Raw genomic sequence first — 16,721 nt, forward strand, 5'->3', positions numbered from 1 at the left:
TTCTCTTCACCTGCTCCAAAACAAACTCCTCAAGCCCCTGCTCCACAAAATCAATTTCACTCTCAATTTCAATCCGTATTTCCTGCATGAATTCTGAGCGGCATGCCGCCAACTGGGGACCTCAAAAGACAAATCAGTCCCGGCCTACACGGGGCCGACGGAGAGCCATCGCACCGCTAAACTCTGTTAATTTGATCCTCTCTGATGTTTCCTGGCTGATGTTCTGCTTTTACAGCATCGCGTGTTTTCGATTTTTCAAAACAAATGCAAGAAATTTGATGATTTACAATTATAAGCTAGCATGTAACGCTGGCAGCTTTAGCAATTCCTCAGCACTTTGACATCCACACTGTGGAGGTTGGAGACAATTGGGAAGTTGTGGTCTGTTTTTCCCTGCAAGCATGCGCTTTCCTCCACACTCACAAAATCCTTCATTTTCCAGTGTTTCCAGTTGGGGAAACACACCTACTACCACTGCTGCTCTCACTCAGTGTCGTTGCAGTGGGTGTTTTGTGCTCTCTGGCCACAGGGGGCAGTAATGAGCCCATTGTAATGGGCTTGGAATGAGGTGAAGAAGAAGAAAACGTACTTGGACAAGCAACACAAAGGTCAGTTTTAGGCTTTGTCTGAAGTGTTTTCACACAGTATGAGCTGATTTAACAGGTGAAAAGACTTTGTCACCTCCGATAGACAGCAGCACACTTCCACCACTCTCAGCTTCTCCACAAGAAGCATCCAGGCCTGCCTCTCATGTTAAAGATGAGATTGTCTTTTTCATTCCCACTACATGTTTCCAAACATATACAGATGACAAATAATAGACATTTGGAAAACTTAGAAAAACAAACAAAAAATTGTTACTTATCTGATGCATTAAAGGCAATCATGGGAAAAAGAGGGACAGTGCTGTTGCATGATTGGCTGACGATGACTGACGGCATCACCTGGGCTGTAGCCACATTTTGATTTAAATCCAACCAGCTCCAAAGAGGGGATTCACACTTTTTCTTTAAAAACAGACCAAATTCCAATCTGAATTTTCTTTCCTTTTCTTTTCTTCCTCAACAAATGATCAGTCAACCTGAACTCTGAAAGCTTTCATCACTGTTCCAAAAACGAAAAAAAAAAAAAAAAAAGAGAAAAAGAGGCATCCTGTTTTGTCTCCTGGTCCTTCCTGGGCACGACTCTGTTCTTCAGTCTACTACACTTTCATCTCGTCTAGAGACAGGAGCCTTTTGCTTTCTTTCAACTGCCGTTTCAGTCCGAATGGGGATCCTCTGCCGTCCTGAAGTCACAGTGGCTGATTCCTATTTGTTCTCTGAGTAGTATGCATTCCCATTGGGCAGCGAGGAGAAGGGGAAGCCTCCATTCCCGACGACTGGACGGCTGTTGATCTGTGAAACGAGAAGGGACAGATTAGGTATGACTTTACAAAGGTTGTTTTTTATGTTCTTTATTTCCTTGTTTGACATTGGGAGCCCACCTTGCACATATAATCACTCAATACCTGAGCACCATTCAGCGTATTTGTCTCACAGTTCCTTTGTTTTGGAACCAGTGGAATCTTTTTTCACCACTGTTAGACTCAAGTTCTCTAATCTAGTACTTTTACCTGTGTCTGTTCACTGAAGTTTAAGTACTCCTGTTGTTTCACCAACAGGCCGTCCAGGTCGGGACCAGTGGCCATTTGGCAGGACAGCGTTGCCTCTTCACGATTTGGGATGGCCGTCATTGCCGGTTCAGATCCGCCTCCAGAAAAACTCTGATAGAAACAAGAGGGCTTGGAGGGAATCTGGTTGATGGCTTGGTTTACTCTCTGGCAGGAGGGCGCCTGCCTGAGGTGCATACCATTTACAGGCACAGAGGGGGGGGCATTCTTGAACATACAACTGATAGAAGGTGACACAGCTTGCAGCGCTATGTTCTGCTGAACAGGAAATGGTACATTTGAAATCTCTGGAGTCCTAAACGTCGGCCTGCCGTTGACAGCGCTCTGTGCTGCGACGACCCCAGGAAGAGGACTCCTCTGAAATCCTGACATTTGGTTTAGGCAGGCACCCATTTGCTGGTGCCCACTTGAGATCAATTGCTGTTGCTGCTGCTGTCGCGGCCAAGACTGCCTCTGATTCTCATTGTTTTGTGCCTCAGGTGCAAAGTGGCCCTGTAGGCAGCTGGATGAGGAAGGATCTGAGATAAAGCCTGGTTCATTTGAAATATTTTGGTTGAATGTCTCTTGGTTGTCAGCTTGGTTTGAGTTGGGGACAGAGGAGTTCCACTGGCTGCCCTGAAAGTTGAACACAGGATTTGCGCTTTGGTCCTGGAGGCCAATTGGCTGGTTGGACATCCTCACCTGAAGGTGGTTCTGCATTGGTTGAGCCATTTGGGTGGATTGAATCTGATTGGCTGAAGTTTGTCTGAGCGAGAATGCTCCCAGGTTGTTGTCATTGGCAGTAACTTGTAAAGTTCTCAGCTGGTTCTGTGTTTGACTGCACAAGGCAGGGTTAAAGGTAACTGAAGCGTCAACGTTGCCTGTGCTGCCCAGTTGGAGACCAACAGAAGTGGGGAGCGTTTGCTGTGAGGCAATCTGCTGAAGGGTTGGAACATTTAAACCAGAAGAACTCAACAGAGGCACATCAATGTGAGTCAGTTTCATCATCCCTGGGACTGGAGTTGTCATCATCTGCCCTCCGTTTGGTATCAGCTGGTTCTGGGGTTCCAGAGGCCAGCCAAAGTTCTGCTCCCCACCCTGGTCAGGATTCTGGTTCTCGAGGTCAAACATGGAGAGGCAGGGTGGTATGTCTTCCAGCTGATCTGGCAACTTGAGCCTGCTCTCCCTCTGGAGCTGCTCCTCCACATAAGAGAGGATGTCATTGTTGAGAATGTCGTTCAGGTCTTCGCTCATCTCGCAGCTGTTGGTGCTCATCTTCAGCAAGGTGCTCTCCCAGCTCTTTAGCTCGTCGGGCTCCACGTCCAAGGTTTCGGTGAGGTCATTGTCCCCAAGAATCTGCTGCAGGGTGTCCATCATGTCCTGAACTGTGGTCTCGGTCTTCATTGGGCCTCCAGCAACAGGTTTCGGTGTAGTGTCCAGCCAGATATCTCCAGGAACATTGACTGTAGCGTGTGTGTCCTTGAAGGCGACATCGTTGAGGGAGTTGAGGGAGTTGGCATTGTTGTGTTCACAGTAGATTGACTGGTCCTGATTCAGCATGCAGCCCAGTAAGGAGTTGGGGCTGACGGAGTAGTTGTCCAACTTCCTCTGCTTAGGGTTGGAGCAGGAGTCGGGTTGGTCGATGTTCGGAGCTACATCATATAGAAACGCCTCTCCTGTGGCAAAGTTGAATGGCAACTGCAGCCGGCGGAGGTGCAGCTGTTCTTCCCCTTCTTCATTTCTGCAACACAAAACAAAAAATAATTATAGAAGTGGTTGCAGCAGTGGGAGCAAGGAATGTAGCAACAAATCAATGAGTCAATTAATTAATTAGCTGATCAACAGAGATTCATTATCAACAACTGAAATAATCAATAAATCATTTCAGTCATTTAAGCAAAAATGCCAAATTATCCTGTTCCGGTTTCTCTGATGTGATGATTTGCTGCTTTTCTTTGTTTAATGTCATTGACGAAACACCATCACCTTATGTTCTGGGAAAATATGAGGGGAATTTTTAATATCTTCAGAATTTTATAAATGATTTAATAATTAAAATAATCACTACTTGCAGCCGTAAGATTATATTGCACTTTGTTGGTAATGTAGCATGTGTAAACTATGGCAGAGAAATACTAAGAACTACCTTCCCAGCTCTTTGCTTGTTCACTTACGTCAAAGGTTTCTGCCGGGCCACGATGAAGTCTGGTTTCCCTCCTTTAAAGACCAGCCTGGCGTTGGCCTGGACCCACACCCATGTCCTGGTTTTGGTCAGAAGCCTAAAGACGGTGAAGCCACTTTCTCCTGTCTTTATCACTGGATATGACAAGGAAAGAGTCACATATGTTTAACGATGCGCACATTTACAAACTAATCTTTAACATGTTGGTCTCATGTCTGCAGTGAAAGAAATTTTGTAACATTTCCGCATGATTTTTAACCCAACAGTAGTGTGAATTGAATGCTGTCAGATGTTACCCTCTCCATGTTTGACTTACTTCTGACGTGGTTGTCGGCGCAGTACATCATGTCTGCAGCGTGGATGAAGTTGTAGCCTGAACCTTTCATACAGAGCTCTACTTCAGTGTAACCCAGAACCACCTTCCCTCTGAGTAGGAGAAAAAGTCGAATCAATGTAAAAACAGATAAAATTTCTGAATCAAGACACCACTTCATGATCAAGATTATCTGATTCCTGATGTGTTCTGCTGCACTCCAGAGATATTTGGAGGGTTTGGGTTAATTTTGTTCTTAAGAAAGAAGTTATCCAAAGGCAATTTAGCATGATTTTAAAGCTTTACTTTATGATTATTTTCAAAAACTCCTATTTGCAGATTTATTGCTAGCTGTCTGGCTTTGTGTTTTTTTGTATGCTGGTTCTGTAGTCATGTGTCTCAGGTCTCTTTTGGAAAAGAGATCTCAATCTGTTAAAGAAAATCTGAAGAAAAAGTCTGTCTTGGCTTCTTGTGTTGAAAGCAAATTTCATTAGTCAACTCCTTTCACACAGATGTTAAGAGGCAATCAGTTTCCACCCTGATGTGTGTATTTACCTGGTGTCGATCGCCATGGGAGTGAAATCCATCTTGTGTTTGGTCTGGAAGATGAGTGTCTTGGTGCGGATCTCCAGGATGGACGGCGGCTGCATTGGTGTGGCGATGGCGAACAGAGCGAGCTGCGGGGGAACCAATGTCCCGTCTTCAGAAAGCCGGTTCTGACCGTGCACCAACTTCAGACGGCCGTGGAAGTTCAGGGCCTGGAGCCAAACAAAGAACAGAGATTTACACGAATCTATGTCAAGGGGTTCTCAACAATCTCAGCAATCTTTGCTGGTGTGTTTTACCAGGAAGCCAGAGGAGTTGTCGAGCAGGCAGCGGAAACGACAGCAGAAGTTTCTCTCCAGGAATAAGGAGTTTTCTGGAGGAATGGCCTGCGGGTCGTAGGTCATCACGTTGCTGCTGATCTCTGCAGAGCTCTGCTCATCTGCACGAATGAGATAATATTCATAAGCACGAAGTCACCACGTTCAGTGTTGATTATTCAAGATGCTCCATTAACAACATTAAACTCAGTGGTCTTTAGTTACTGTTTTACTGTATATTTTCGTGTGTGTTTAATACATTTACTCAGTAAAAATTGGGAAATCAATCACTGACATAAACAAATGCATATAATTGTACTTATTTCCTTGTTTTTCAAGTTGCTACTTCAGATTTTCACTTTGTTTCATCTTCATCTTTGAGTGTCCATAATGAGCAGCACACTAGACTTACTGGAATTGTCGATGACGGCATCCTGCTGGCCGTGATTTGGGTTGAGAGCGAAGTGAAGCTGCCGTCTAAACAGAGCTCTGTCGTCTGTGTGGATCAACTCAAACACACTCTGATGGACAACATCCGACTGAAAACAGACAAACAAATCATTTCTCTACATTGTATGAATGAAACTGCAATTTACTGCAAACCGGAGGTATCATGACTTTTCATAATTGTAAAAAAAATGTTAAAAATAAAGGGGAAACAGACAATAGATTACATATACATTTCTAAAATACAAAAACAACTAAAGAATCTGTCATGGTCCAAACTTCAGACCATCATTGTCCACAAAAACATTCTTAAATCACTGATAAATAAATTTACTATGTAGTACTGGAATGAAAAAGTACTAAAAAGAAAATCTACATAATTAAAGATGGTATAAAATTGCAGTTATCCTGAAAATGTTTGATGATACGCTTAATTTCTCACTATCGCGCCTTGTCCTATGTATTATGATTAATCATAAAATTAATTATACTTGGATGATGACAGTAAAAATTAAGGATAGTACTTAGCTAATGAACATGTCCACCATGTCCAAAAATCCAAAATACAAGTGCTTTTTATATGTAGTATTAACTGCAAAAAGCAAATGTGATTGAGTGAGTCAATATGCCACAATGATAATATGTAAAAAAAAAAATAACAAAATGTACTTAAAAAGCACTATAGAAAGACCATAGAAAAATCCCAGCGGGATAATAATCATAATTCACTGATATATGTTATTGTGAACTGCTTTTTAAACGGTAATAAACACTTAACGTTTATTAATCTGAGAGGACTTAAGTCTGAAATACATCCCAGCAGTTTGTTAATATAACCCCTCTATGTAATGAGAGGAGGGGAAGAAAAAAGCGGAGGCAAGTGGCTTTCCAGACCATTGATTCATTCTGTCCCATAAGTTGTTTGGCTGATCTCCAGTCAGTTTGGGTATATTAGCCTGGAAGACTTGGCTGCGGTGCACGTCTTGGCAGCAGAAACATAAATGTTGATGCTTAGGGTCATGCAGGACTTCCCACTGCAGAACTAAACTCAAACGCAGATTTGCTCTCCACTTCCAAGAAAAAAACACACTTTAGTGTTCATCTGCTGCAGAGACAGCACATTAAAAATATTACTCGAAAAGAACAATGAGGTAGTCACGTATTTTCATTTTTCATTGCATAAAATCTGCGAGTTAGCAAGAGCCGGACCAATAGATTTTCATCAGAGATTTTAGTGAAGCTTAAACTGTGGAAATGACTACACTGCAACCACAAAGAAGACAGTGAACATGTCTGTCACCACTAGTTTTTGGTTGTGCATGCATGAAGATCATGACAAATTTTAATCATGGGATGGCAGAAAAGACAAGGAAGAGTCCTTCTCCAGCTCAGCACTGAGCATTTTGTTGGCGAGCTGCAGCTCCTCCAGTGTCTGTACTGGCGAGCTGTTTTCAAGACCGCTGACGCAAGCATAAACACACACACAGTGTGAACAATGCTCTCAGCCCTGACAGGCCGTCGAGTGGATGAATGCCACTGACTTCAGGCTGGAAACACAGAGACGGCGTTGTGCTAGAGGACCGAGGTGCTGAGAGAACCACACCTTTCAGCCTTTTTCTGTTACTCAACCGTCGACAAACAAACCCGACACAAAACCCCCCTTTGTCGACGGTGCTGAAAAATGGCTTCAAAATGCTCACCAGGCTTTGTTGAGTTCAAAGCAACCCTGAAGTCAGAATTTATGAGCACGATTGGTTTTCTAGGCACAATTTAGCCTTTTACCACTGCAGAAATAAGTCTGGCAAGTTAGATTAACATTTCTGCACCTTAAAATTTAAACAAAATACACTTTGGCATCATCAAATCAGTATCATCTAAATCTCTTTCCAAAGCTTTCATCTTTTTATACCCAGTGTTATCCCTGGTGTGATCTTGCCTGTCTGCTCTTTATCTTTAGTCTCTTTCCTCTTTTATCTACTCTGTACCAGTATTTAGAGCTGCTCTATAAATAAAGCTTAGAACGGTAATAAATAGTCAAAGCAGGTGGTGAAATCTTGGCTTTACCAGCCACTGTGGCCTGCAGAGCAAAATGTTTCCTGCCATGATTAGGATCCTGACTTCAGATTGTGTCGTGGAAAAGCTGCAGTGTGTGTGTGTGTCTGTGTGTGTGTGTGTGAGAGAGAGAGCTGTTTACCACATGCACTCTCCCCAGGCAACGTCCCCCTCGCCCGACTGCAGACATCTTTAACCCCAGTTCAAACGGATGTGTTTACAAGTCAAGAGTTCACAGCCAACAAAGCAGTTCAGTTCTCATGCACACAAACACACGCACACACACACACACACACACACACACACGACATGTGTTTCACCCTCTGCCCTGTTTGTGTGTCCATCATTTAGCATGTCGCCCTGCTGAATTACTGAGATGAGTAAAATGATCCTCACAATGTCCACTTTAATTTTCTATGAGCAGAAATGGAACAGCAATAAAAAATGTGGTGGAACAAGTGACACTGCGGTATGCATGTGTTTTTAACCCAAGAATCAGAGGAACTACGGGCAGTTCCAGGAGGGGAGAGGGAGAAAAACGAAAAAATGATGTATTCTGGCATAAGAGTGGAATTTATCCCCAAAGTGAGCATCATATGTCAGAAATACTCCCACACACAAATGAGGAGAAACTTCCCTTCTGCCTCCGAGAGTCAGGGATCATGTTGGTTTATTTTGATATATAATCACATGTTTCAGCTCTCTTAACGACAAATTCAGAAAATTGAGTTTTATTTTGACACTTCTGCCAACCTTCAGCTTTTTGCACTACATCTATTATGTCCTGCCATCATCTCATATCTTTGTTGTGACTTATTTGGGTTTCATGTAATTATTTCATGCACTGCTTGTGTGACTGATGAGTGAAATGTTTTACAAAGACGCATTAAACTGCAATGTACAGCAATACTGCCTGCATCTTTATGTATTCTGTTCTAAAACAGGCCAACATTGTACGCACTGTAAATATAAACATCTATCACAGCCTAGACACAACCTTCCTTCTTTGCCTTTGACCTCTAGCACTTCCCGTAGTTGTGAGGGATTATTACTGACATTTCGAGAGCAAGTTTCAGTTTTACCTCCAAAGGAGTTTTGATTATCTGGAAACTGTTGGTTTGTTTACAACCTTTCTTGTCTCGTCAGACTTCCTCTTACAGATTCACAGAAATTACATTGTGAGTACGATGAAAAAAAGGAATTACGCCCAAAACTAAGTCGTAAGAAAACCACAATTCTCTGTTGGTACAAGACACAAACAATGTTGACATAATTCTTTTCATGACATCTGTTTGTTTATTGTGTAATGGTGGTGCTTTTAGGCAGCTATTAGGATTATTAATTGTCAGAGGATGCACCAGAAGGAAGAGTTCAAAAGAGTATCTGCTTGTAACTATATGTGTCAACAGAGGACAACATGTGCACTGTGATAGATTCCAATCTCTGCAAGCTGCGTACAAACATGAACTGAAACCAGCTGCTTCGAGGAAGGTAGGGAGATGGTACAAAGAATGCACCAGAGTGTTCCTTTAAAGGATGTTTTATTAAGAGGAACATCAGAGTGAATAGGAAACAGGTTGTTGTGCAGTTAAGAGTTATTTCTGTGCACAGACTCCTCCTTGTGGCTGATTTTTATCATTTCTGGAACAGATAATTGCTGCTCTGAAGACAGAAAAATACCCAGCTCCACATTTTATTTCCTTTGCTTTTTTTCTTCGCTGTGAGTTTGCCTAAAAAAAAAAAACTGAGATGAAGCCTTTCATTTCCCAGCATGTGTCAAAGCGCCTTACTCCAACAGGCCAGAACAATACAGCAGGGCCAGGAATATGATGATACAAACAGAAGCTATCCAAGCGTTGAGTAATGTTTAGTATCATTTCACAGTTGCTCAATGAGCCACTTTCATCATTCCTTGTTTTTAACAAAGAAAATGCAGCTTCACACAACAACATGTGCAGTCTCTAAACCCGACATCTCCAATAGTGGCTGTCATATGGAATGAGCTGATAACGTAAAACAGCAAAGAGTAACCAGGATTTACATAAAATGCAAGAAATGCAGTCAACATGACTCAATCAACATGAAGGTGCAGCTATATGATCTCAAAAATGTGCCTGAAAGAGCCTTTATTGACTGAATACAAGTACTGGGTACGAGTTATTGTCACAAGACCTAAATCTTAACTCAATGGCTTTTCTATTTCTAATATTTTGCCGTTATTGGAAAACTAGCGCATTTACATTTCATTTTATTTTGTCCCTGTATTGATTTTTGTGATCTTTTTGTCATAAAGCAGTTCCTCAATCTTTTTGAGGAGAATAGTATAAGCAAACACTATTATTACTACGCTTATGTTTTACCTGGTGGAAGCCAAGAAAATCCTGGATTGTGGGGGACGTGTAGAAGACGTAGCCTTCAGCCGTCACCACCAACACAAAGCCATTCAGCGCCTGACGACCAAAGCAAAAGCTTTATTCAGACGACAAACTGATTTATTTACGCTGACTTCACCGATAAACATATTGAAGGCATTACCTGAAGCAGCAAGTCTCCCTCAGAGAAGCTGACTCCGTCGAGGGATGTCACCTGGGAGGAGGGGGCCGAGGCTGAGGAGGAAGAGGGAGCGGAGGCTGTGGAGGCAGGCAGCGTGTTCTGGACGTTTCCCCTGAACATCTGGCTCCGCTCGCTGGTCCAGCCGGAGCCATTCGGGCCCATCTTCATGGTGGCTGGAGGTGAAGGAGATAGAAATATGCTGTCAGTTTTTAAAAACAAAGAAGAAGAAATAAAACCTCCACAAACAAACAAATTAACGAATTGGTTGGATTGAAAAGAATCAAAAGGTAAAGTTTCCTGGAATGCATGTTGGATTAAAAGTAGAAGTAGATGCAACACTTTTTTTCTGTTGTCTTGTTCACTTCATTTCACCTTTAACACAATTCTGAGAAAAAACACAGAAGAAGAAGCCACAGACAGGAACTGAAACTAACCTACACAACTTTTACTTTTCTCAACCCAGTGTAGAAATCTCTGTGCAAACTTGTCCAACATTTCAAGAAACTAACGAAGTCTGGTCAGAGATACTGGAGGTCACAACTGGGCTTCAAACAGCTGATTGTGTTTACAAAACTGTCACATCTGGTGAAATGATGAAGTGAGAAAAACAGAAAGAGGAACACAACATCTTCTACCATCAGGGTGGAGCTGCCTGACACTTCCTGTTGTCTTACAACACCGTGACTCAACTCTTCCTCCTCTTCCTCTTCCTCCTCTGGCATTGATCAAGCAGCTCTGAACTAAGAGAAAAATAAGTGGCACCTTATAATATCCTCTCAGAGAGGAAGCAGGTGGATTTTGAAAGGAAAGCAGTCAAAAAATGATGATGGATGAACTAATGGAGGCGGAAAAGTTGTGGAGCTAAATTAAAAAATGCAACACCAGGGATGATGATGGATATCGCTGACAAGGTGTGATATGTTGCAGTTTATCGATCTGTTGGAGTCTTGTCAAGAAACTGAAACAAAGACTGCAATGCAGCTAAAAATGTGTTGATTTTAAGCGCATAGCTTTTGCATACATCTTGATTTTTTCCCCTTACGCATCTCCTTCCTTTGTACAGTCCGCTTTTTTTTTGTAAAGCCATATTTAACCTTATAATCTTGATCTTATAAAAGATCAAAAATCAACCAATGAAATGATCAGGAGAGTTAGTAAATAAGCAGCTGCAGGTCTACACACTATGCAGGCTGCAGTTTTTACACCTATTCAAGCACTGGGGTTGACACTCAATGCTTCGCTTCAAACTGTAGTCTAACACACACACACACACACACACACACACACACACACACACAGAGTGACGGAGACTGGCTCAGCCCTGTCCTTGATAGAAAACTCCAGGCCAAACGAGGATAACAGGCAGAGCCACAAAATTACCCATTGGCCTCGCCGTTTTCCCCTGCGGACCGAACACAGCGGGGTGGCGGCCATTTTGGAGGACAAGTATCATGTGAAGTGGTCGACGGAGCCTCAGACGCTGACGGAGAGACTCGAATCCCTCTGCATGGAGCTGGCTTTCCCAGCGCTCATGTGTGCAGAAAGGTTTTGTTCCGAAATGAGATCGCCACTGATGGAAACATGCAGTGTCTTCTCCAACAAAACCATTATGAAAAGCATTTCATGTGTAATTTTGAGATACTGGATAATAACCCTCTGATTATAAGTTATAACTCCCCAAAAAAGTTATAGAGAGCATTTTTTAGAAATGTTCTTGTTTCCTTACAGTGATTATATGTGACAAGCTCAAATTTTGCTCTGAAATAGAATCTTTAAAAATGTCTACAGGATGACAGAGAGCACAAAATTGTAGAAACTTCAAGTAAACTTTAATTCTTTAGGTGACAGAATAGGATTTATACAGTGAGTACTGTTTTAACTTCAAGTTTTTGATTTTAACCCTCTTGAGTCCTGTTTCTGCATAAGTATTTTGAGTGATTATCATGAAAGGTCTCTGCATATTTACAGGCCCTTGTGTCATTTTTCTTGTATTTTGACTAGGGCCAAAAAAACAAGATACTATGCATGTGGGGTGAGACCAGTAACTGGTTCAATGTAAAACACAGAATATTTATGGTTTTCGAGTTGACTGGTAAGACATTTCTACAGTGCATGTGGTCTTTGGTGAGGTTTTTCAAATCTTTAATCCTTAACTTCTTTGACAAAATGACTGCGGACATGAAACAGTTGAAAACACTTGAGCAAAAGCGTTAGAGTTATTAGTTATTTTAGGTTTGGTGCGCATCCAATCAGCGAGGACAGGATGTTTATAGCATGATGTTTGAGAGTGAAACCCCTTATTCTGAAACCATAATGACTATGAAAGCCTGAAGAACTAGTTATTTGTAATCTTTTGTGACCATGGAGGCATGTCTCGGGACTCAAATGTTGCAGTTTTTCAGCGTATAAATGCAGTGAAACAAGAATGACTGGTCTGTTCTGACTTTTCAAAGCATTTATATATTGCGCAGATATGAGGACTCATTTCATGCACTGATCTTACCGAAACCAAACAATCCCAGTCTTTATCAATGCTTTAACACCATCCTTCACACAAAGCAAGCATACCCTCTCAATCTGACATGAACTCGGACTATGAACTGCAGAACTGCCTGAAAATCCCCAAAACTAAAACCCCAAAACAATGAGTTCACTATCCTGTATGACAGCAAAAGGCAGTGAATCCTGACATTTAAGAAGCTGGAACCAATGACCGATTTCAATTCATGTTTTGTTTTAAAGTTAAATCCAAGAGGAGAGATCTATTAAAGTGGTATAAATTGAAATAAATAGTTCAGATGTCTGAAGGTTTGGTTAAACAAACAAGATATGAATAGTTAATGAGTGAGCTTTAGAAGTGCTGGTAGGCACATTTTTTAACCTTTGAACAGAGCCAAGCTAGCTGTTTCCCCTGTTTCCAGTACTTACGCTAAGCTAAGTTAACCTGCTGGTGGTAATAGCACAATATTTACCATACACACAATAGAGTGGTTTCAGCCTTCTCAAACACTCTGCAAAGAAGCAAATAATGTTTAAAAATTACCCAAAATGTGTAACTATTGCTTGAACTTTAGCACAAAGACAGGGCGATCAAAAAGCTTTGTACACAGACATGAACAAGCCAAGGAAAAGAGTACATACTGGTTAGAGCCACAAGACTACCAACAGAGTCAGATAATTTGAGATTTGCCTTAACAGTCTGGTACAAAGATGAGAACATGCCAGGGGACAACCAAACCAGATGGGTTGGTTAAACACACTAAAGCACAAAGGAAGGAAATGTCCCAGTAGCTAAAGTTGGGCACATACTCGTTATACCTCCTCCCAGTTCATCTGCGTCACTTTCCTGAGGAAGACCAGGAGGCACTACATGCCAGAAGCTGAAAGATTTATATCAAAGAAAAGGTTCTCGACCTGTGGCAATAAAATCAAATACTGAGGCTATTTAGGCAACACGAGCAACCAAACTATTTGGAACACAAACAGAAACATACCACGACTGGCTAGTTTGATCGCAGCCATAAAAATATGAAGAGAACACTTAATCTGGGCTGTAAAACAGCTGTTGCAAATACCAAAATACACCAAAGAGCCAAGGAGATAGTTTGGATAGAGACTGGAGAAAGAACCAAGACAGATTTTCTTTGATTGGAGCCATAAATCAGCTTGTTAAGAAGAAAGCAAAAAATGTGTGATGTTTTTATTTTATTTATGGCACTGAGATGCCCTCTTGTGTTGATTTACACCACAGACTCTTAGGCTGCCTGTTTTCTTTAGTTTGATTAACGGTGCTGCCAGCCACTCATATTCCCAAAGCAGCATTTCGCTTGTTTCGCACATACTGGAGGTTTGCCACCCTGCAAGCTCAGGCTCAAACAATTTCTCTATTGATGCAACACCAATAAGTAAATGAACATAAAAGGGACTGAAAAAGAGACAAAACGACACACAAAATGATATATAGTTAAGAAAATTTATGCAGTGCAACAACAGATGTTTCAGAGAGACAGCAGGTGGAGGCTGGAGATTGAGTCGGTGCACAAGTGCAAAGAAAATGCAGAGAAAGGCGTTAATGTCTGATCAACAGCACAGTTTTGTCTGTCTTCTCTCAGCTAATGCAAATCACTTGTTTTTCAGAGCTCACTGAAATTGGTAACTTATCCACAGGAGACCTGACCTGCTCCCGTACTGAACCTTTGGTAATTTCCCATCATGTGTTGTGAAATGTGTGAACATGCAATCTGAAATAACAGCTTCATGTTAAAACAGACTTCTTCTCATTATTAATCCCATGCTCCTTTGCTCCCTCTCCCTCTCCTCTGGGGGAGTTTTCCCCCTGTGCCACGCCAAATCTTCACTGGTCGCTCTGCACAGCGTTTAACATGATTTATGGCAAAACACGACAGCGCCAATCAAGTTCATGCACTCTCAAATTTCATGAATTTAAATACTGAATCCTCTTTGCACACGAGCACTGCTTTTTTTTAAGTGTTTATTTATCCAAGAAAGATTAGCTGAGCACATGCAGTCTTTCCCAGCAACGCCCTGCTTCACATCACCACCATTTAAAAGATTTCCACCTGGGAGCTTGCTACAACAGCCACAGGCTCTTGCTTCTAACCACTGGGAGCTTCCCAGTACAACCACAGACATTTACCTTTGGGCATTTAGCAGCTTTAGCAGTGGCTGGCAAGGTGATGATGCATGAGCTTGTCGCTGAAATGTCGCTAACTCCTCATCTCAAAGTGTGCTGAGCGGTGAAATCACCTGGTGTAGTGCTGCAAATAAAAACCTGCAGTCTCTCCATCTGAAGACACCTGGTTTGAAATCCATTCTACAACCTGACCTCACACAGACATGCAGGAATGAGATGCGACGCCAACAACGTCTACAAATCTATTTTCTCAACAGATGACACATGAAGACTGAAGCTCTAAATTTAGAAATCTGCCACCTGGAAAAAGGGACATTTACGATAATAACACGTTCTGAAATCCAAACAGAAACTGGACAAGATGGAACTTGTGCTCTTTGTTGACTAAATGAGACACTTTTGCACATTTTTAAAGGCAGAATAACGATTAAAAGTGCAAATATGAAACAGTTGTCCATAAATGTAACACAAACGATATGTGGTGTGTGTGGGTTGTTAACAAATATTGAGTAAAGATGTATGTTAGGCACAAGACTTTTTTAAGAGTGTACGTCTTTGTCTTCGGTTTCGCTGTTGCCTTAGTGTGGTTTTGGTGTGAGTGTGTGCGTGAGTGTGTGTGTGGAGGGGGGTCTGTCCAGGCATGCTCAGAGTTCGTGCCTCTAACACACTCATATACACACTCTCATAGCCGGAGGCCATCTGATTTAGTCGTTCAGCGGCAAAGTACAGCAACAATGAGCTATTTTAGTATCAAGAAGAGCGAGACAGGAGATATATTAAAGCGAGGAAGAAGAAATAAAAGGAAAGACGTGAGATATAAATAGAAAACCTAGAGAGAAATTAGAGCAAGAACAAAGGAGTCATGAATCAAATGTGCGATAGTTAAGGAAACAAGAGGACAATTAAGGACAAACTATGAAAGGAATTAATACAAAAGTTGACACAAATTAATAAAAAAAATAAAGTACCAACTGATATTATACTATTACTTTATATAATACCCTGAGAGGCACGCTGTAGGTGCCCCGAGGAAGTCCCAGCTCTGTTACTGATGTGGTAAAAAACCCACTTCATTCACCTCTTTACCTCCAACTCTGAGGTTTTAACAAGGAACAGCTGACTCCCTCCAAGATGCCCTCGTAAAACAGGAGAAAGCCCCAAAACCACCAGCAGCCTCTCCACCTCGTCTTCTTCCATTGCTGTATAATGAAGGGGGGCCCTGGGGCACTCAAAATACCCCTCCCCAGCTTCATTTGGGTACAGTACACTGATCAAAAAAGACTCTGCTGCTCAAAGCTGCTATGAAGACCATCTTCCTTAGCTCATATGGATGCATGTTGGACATATATTGTTTTATGGGGCCATAATTAAGTTAAGTGTTGCTGGTAAGCACAACTGGTTTGATGTGGGCCATTAATGGTATGAACAACTTTTCCAGACAGAAAATGGAAGTCCTTTGCAAGGCAGCAAAATTCAGTCAGGTAAGACACAGATTTCTTGAAGCCCACAGTCTTTAAATGTCTTGTTTTATCAGCATTTTGTTTGGACAAAACAAGTAATTTTGGTACCTCAAGTCAGATTATTCATTAATGAAAATAATTGGAGGCCACAGCTCGAACAAGCTTCTCATAGAAACTTTTTTTGGGTGTTGGCCTGCCACAAAAACCCACCCTGTGCACTTGATGACCCTGTCACCAAACCCACAGTACATGAAAACATTTGAGACTGCTGCAGACCCACTACCTTCACCGCCATTTCTCTTTTCTATCATATTTGCGAACACGCCACCCCCCCATCCCTCCGTCTCCCAACACCCGCTCTGAAGCACTTTGCGGTTTCTGTCGACTTTGAAACCCAAGAGCTGAATGGAGTCATTGTTCTTCATCCCTTTGGACTGCAGGATGGAGGAGGGGGGAGGAGGGAGGGTGACAGGAGATCAGCATCACCGACACACTCTCTCTCTCCCCCTTTCACTCTCAGTTGAGCTTGCTCTCCCCTTCTCTCGCTCT

At 42.0% G+C, this 16,721-nt stretch overlaps 1 protein-coding gene across 1 annotated transcript in view; it reads right to left on the reverse strand.

The window, feature by feature from the left end:
- Positions 1–1,125: 1,125 nt before the first annotated feature.
- The window catches only part of ahr2 (aryl hydrocarbon receptor 2), a 64,399-nt gene continuing 48,803 nt past the window's right edge, over positions 1,126–16,721 (reverse strand). Inside the window, exons 3-11 of the mRNA XM_041966510.1 lie at positions 10,041–10,231; positions 9,866–9,955; positions 5,419–5,545; positions 4,989–5,128; positions 4,699–4,901; positions 4,147–4,256; positions 3,823–3,964; positions 1,613–3,389; positions 1,126–1,394 (exon numbers count right to left, since the gene is read on the reverse strand). Coding sequence (XP_041822444.1) covers positions 1,308–1,394; positions 1,613–3,389; positions 3,823–3,964; positions 4,147–4,256; positions 4,699–4,901; positions 4,989–5,128; positions 5,419–5,545; positions 9,866–9,955; positions 10,041–10,231 — 2,867 coding nt within the window. The 3' untranslated portion in view covers positions 1,126–1,307. The remainder of the gene's footprint in view (positions 1,395–1,612; positions 3,390–3,822; positions 3,965–4,146; positions 4,257–4,698; positions 4,902–4,988; positions 5,129–5,418; positions 5,546–9,865; positions 9,956–10,040; positions 10,232–16,721) is intronic.

The sequence above is a fragment of the Chelmon rostratus genome, chromosome 24 (assembly GCF_017976325.1).
Source record: "Chelmon rostratus isolate fCheRos1 chromosome 24, fCheRos1.pri, whole genome shotgun sequence".
Lineage (NCBI taxonomy): Eukaryota > Metazoa > Chordata > Actinopteri > Chaetodontiformes > Chaetodontidae > Chelmon > Chelmon rostratus.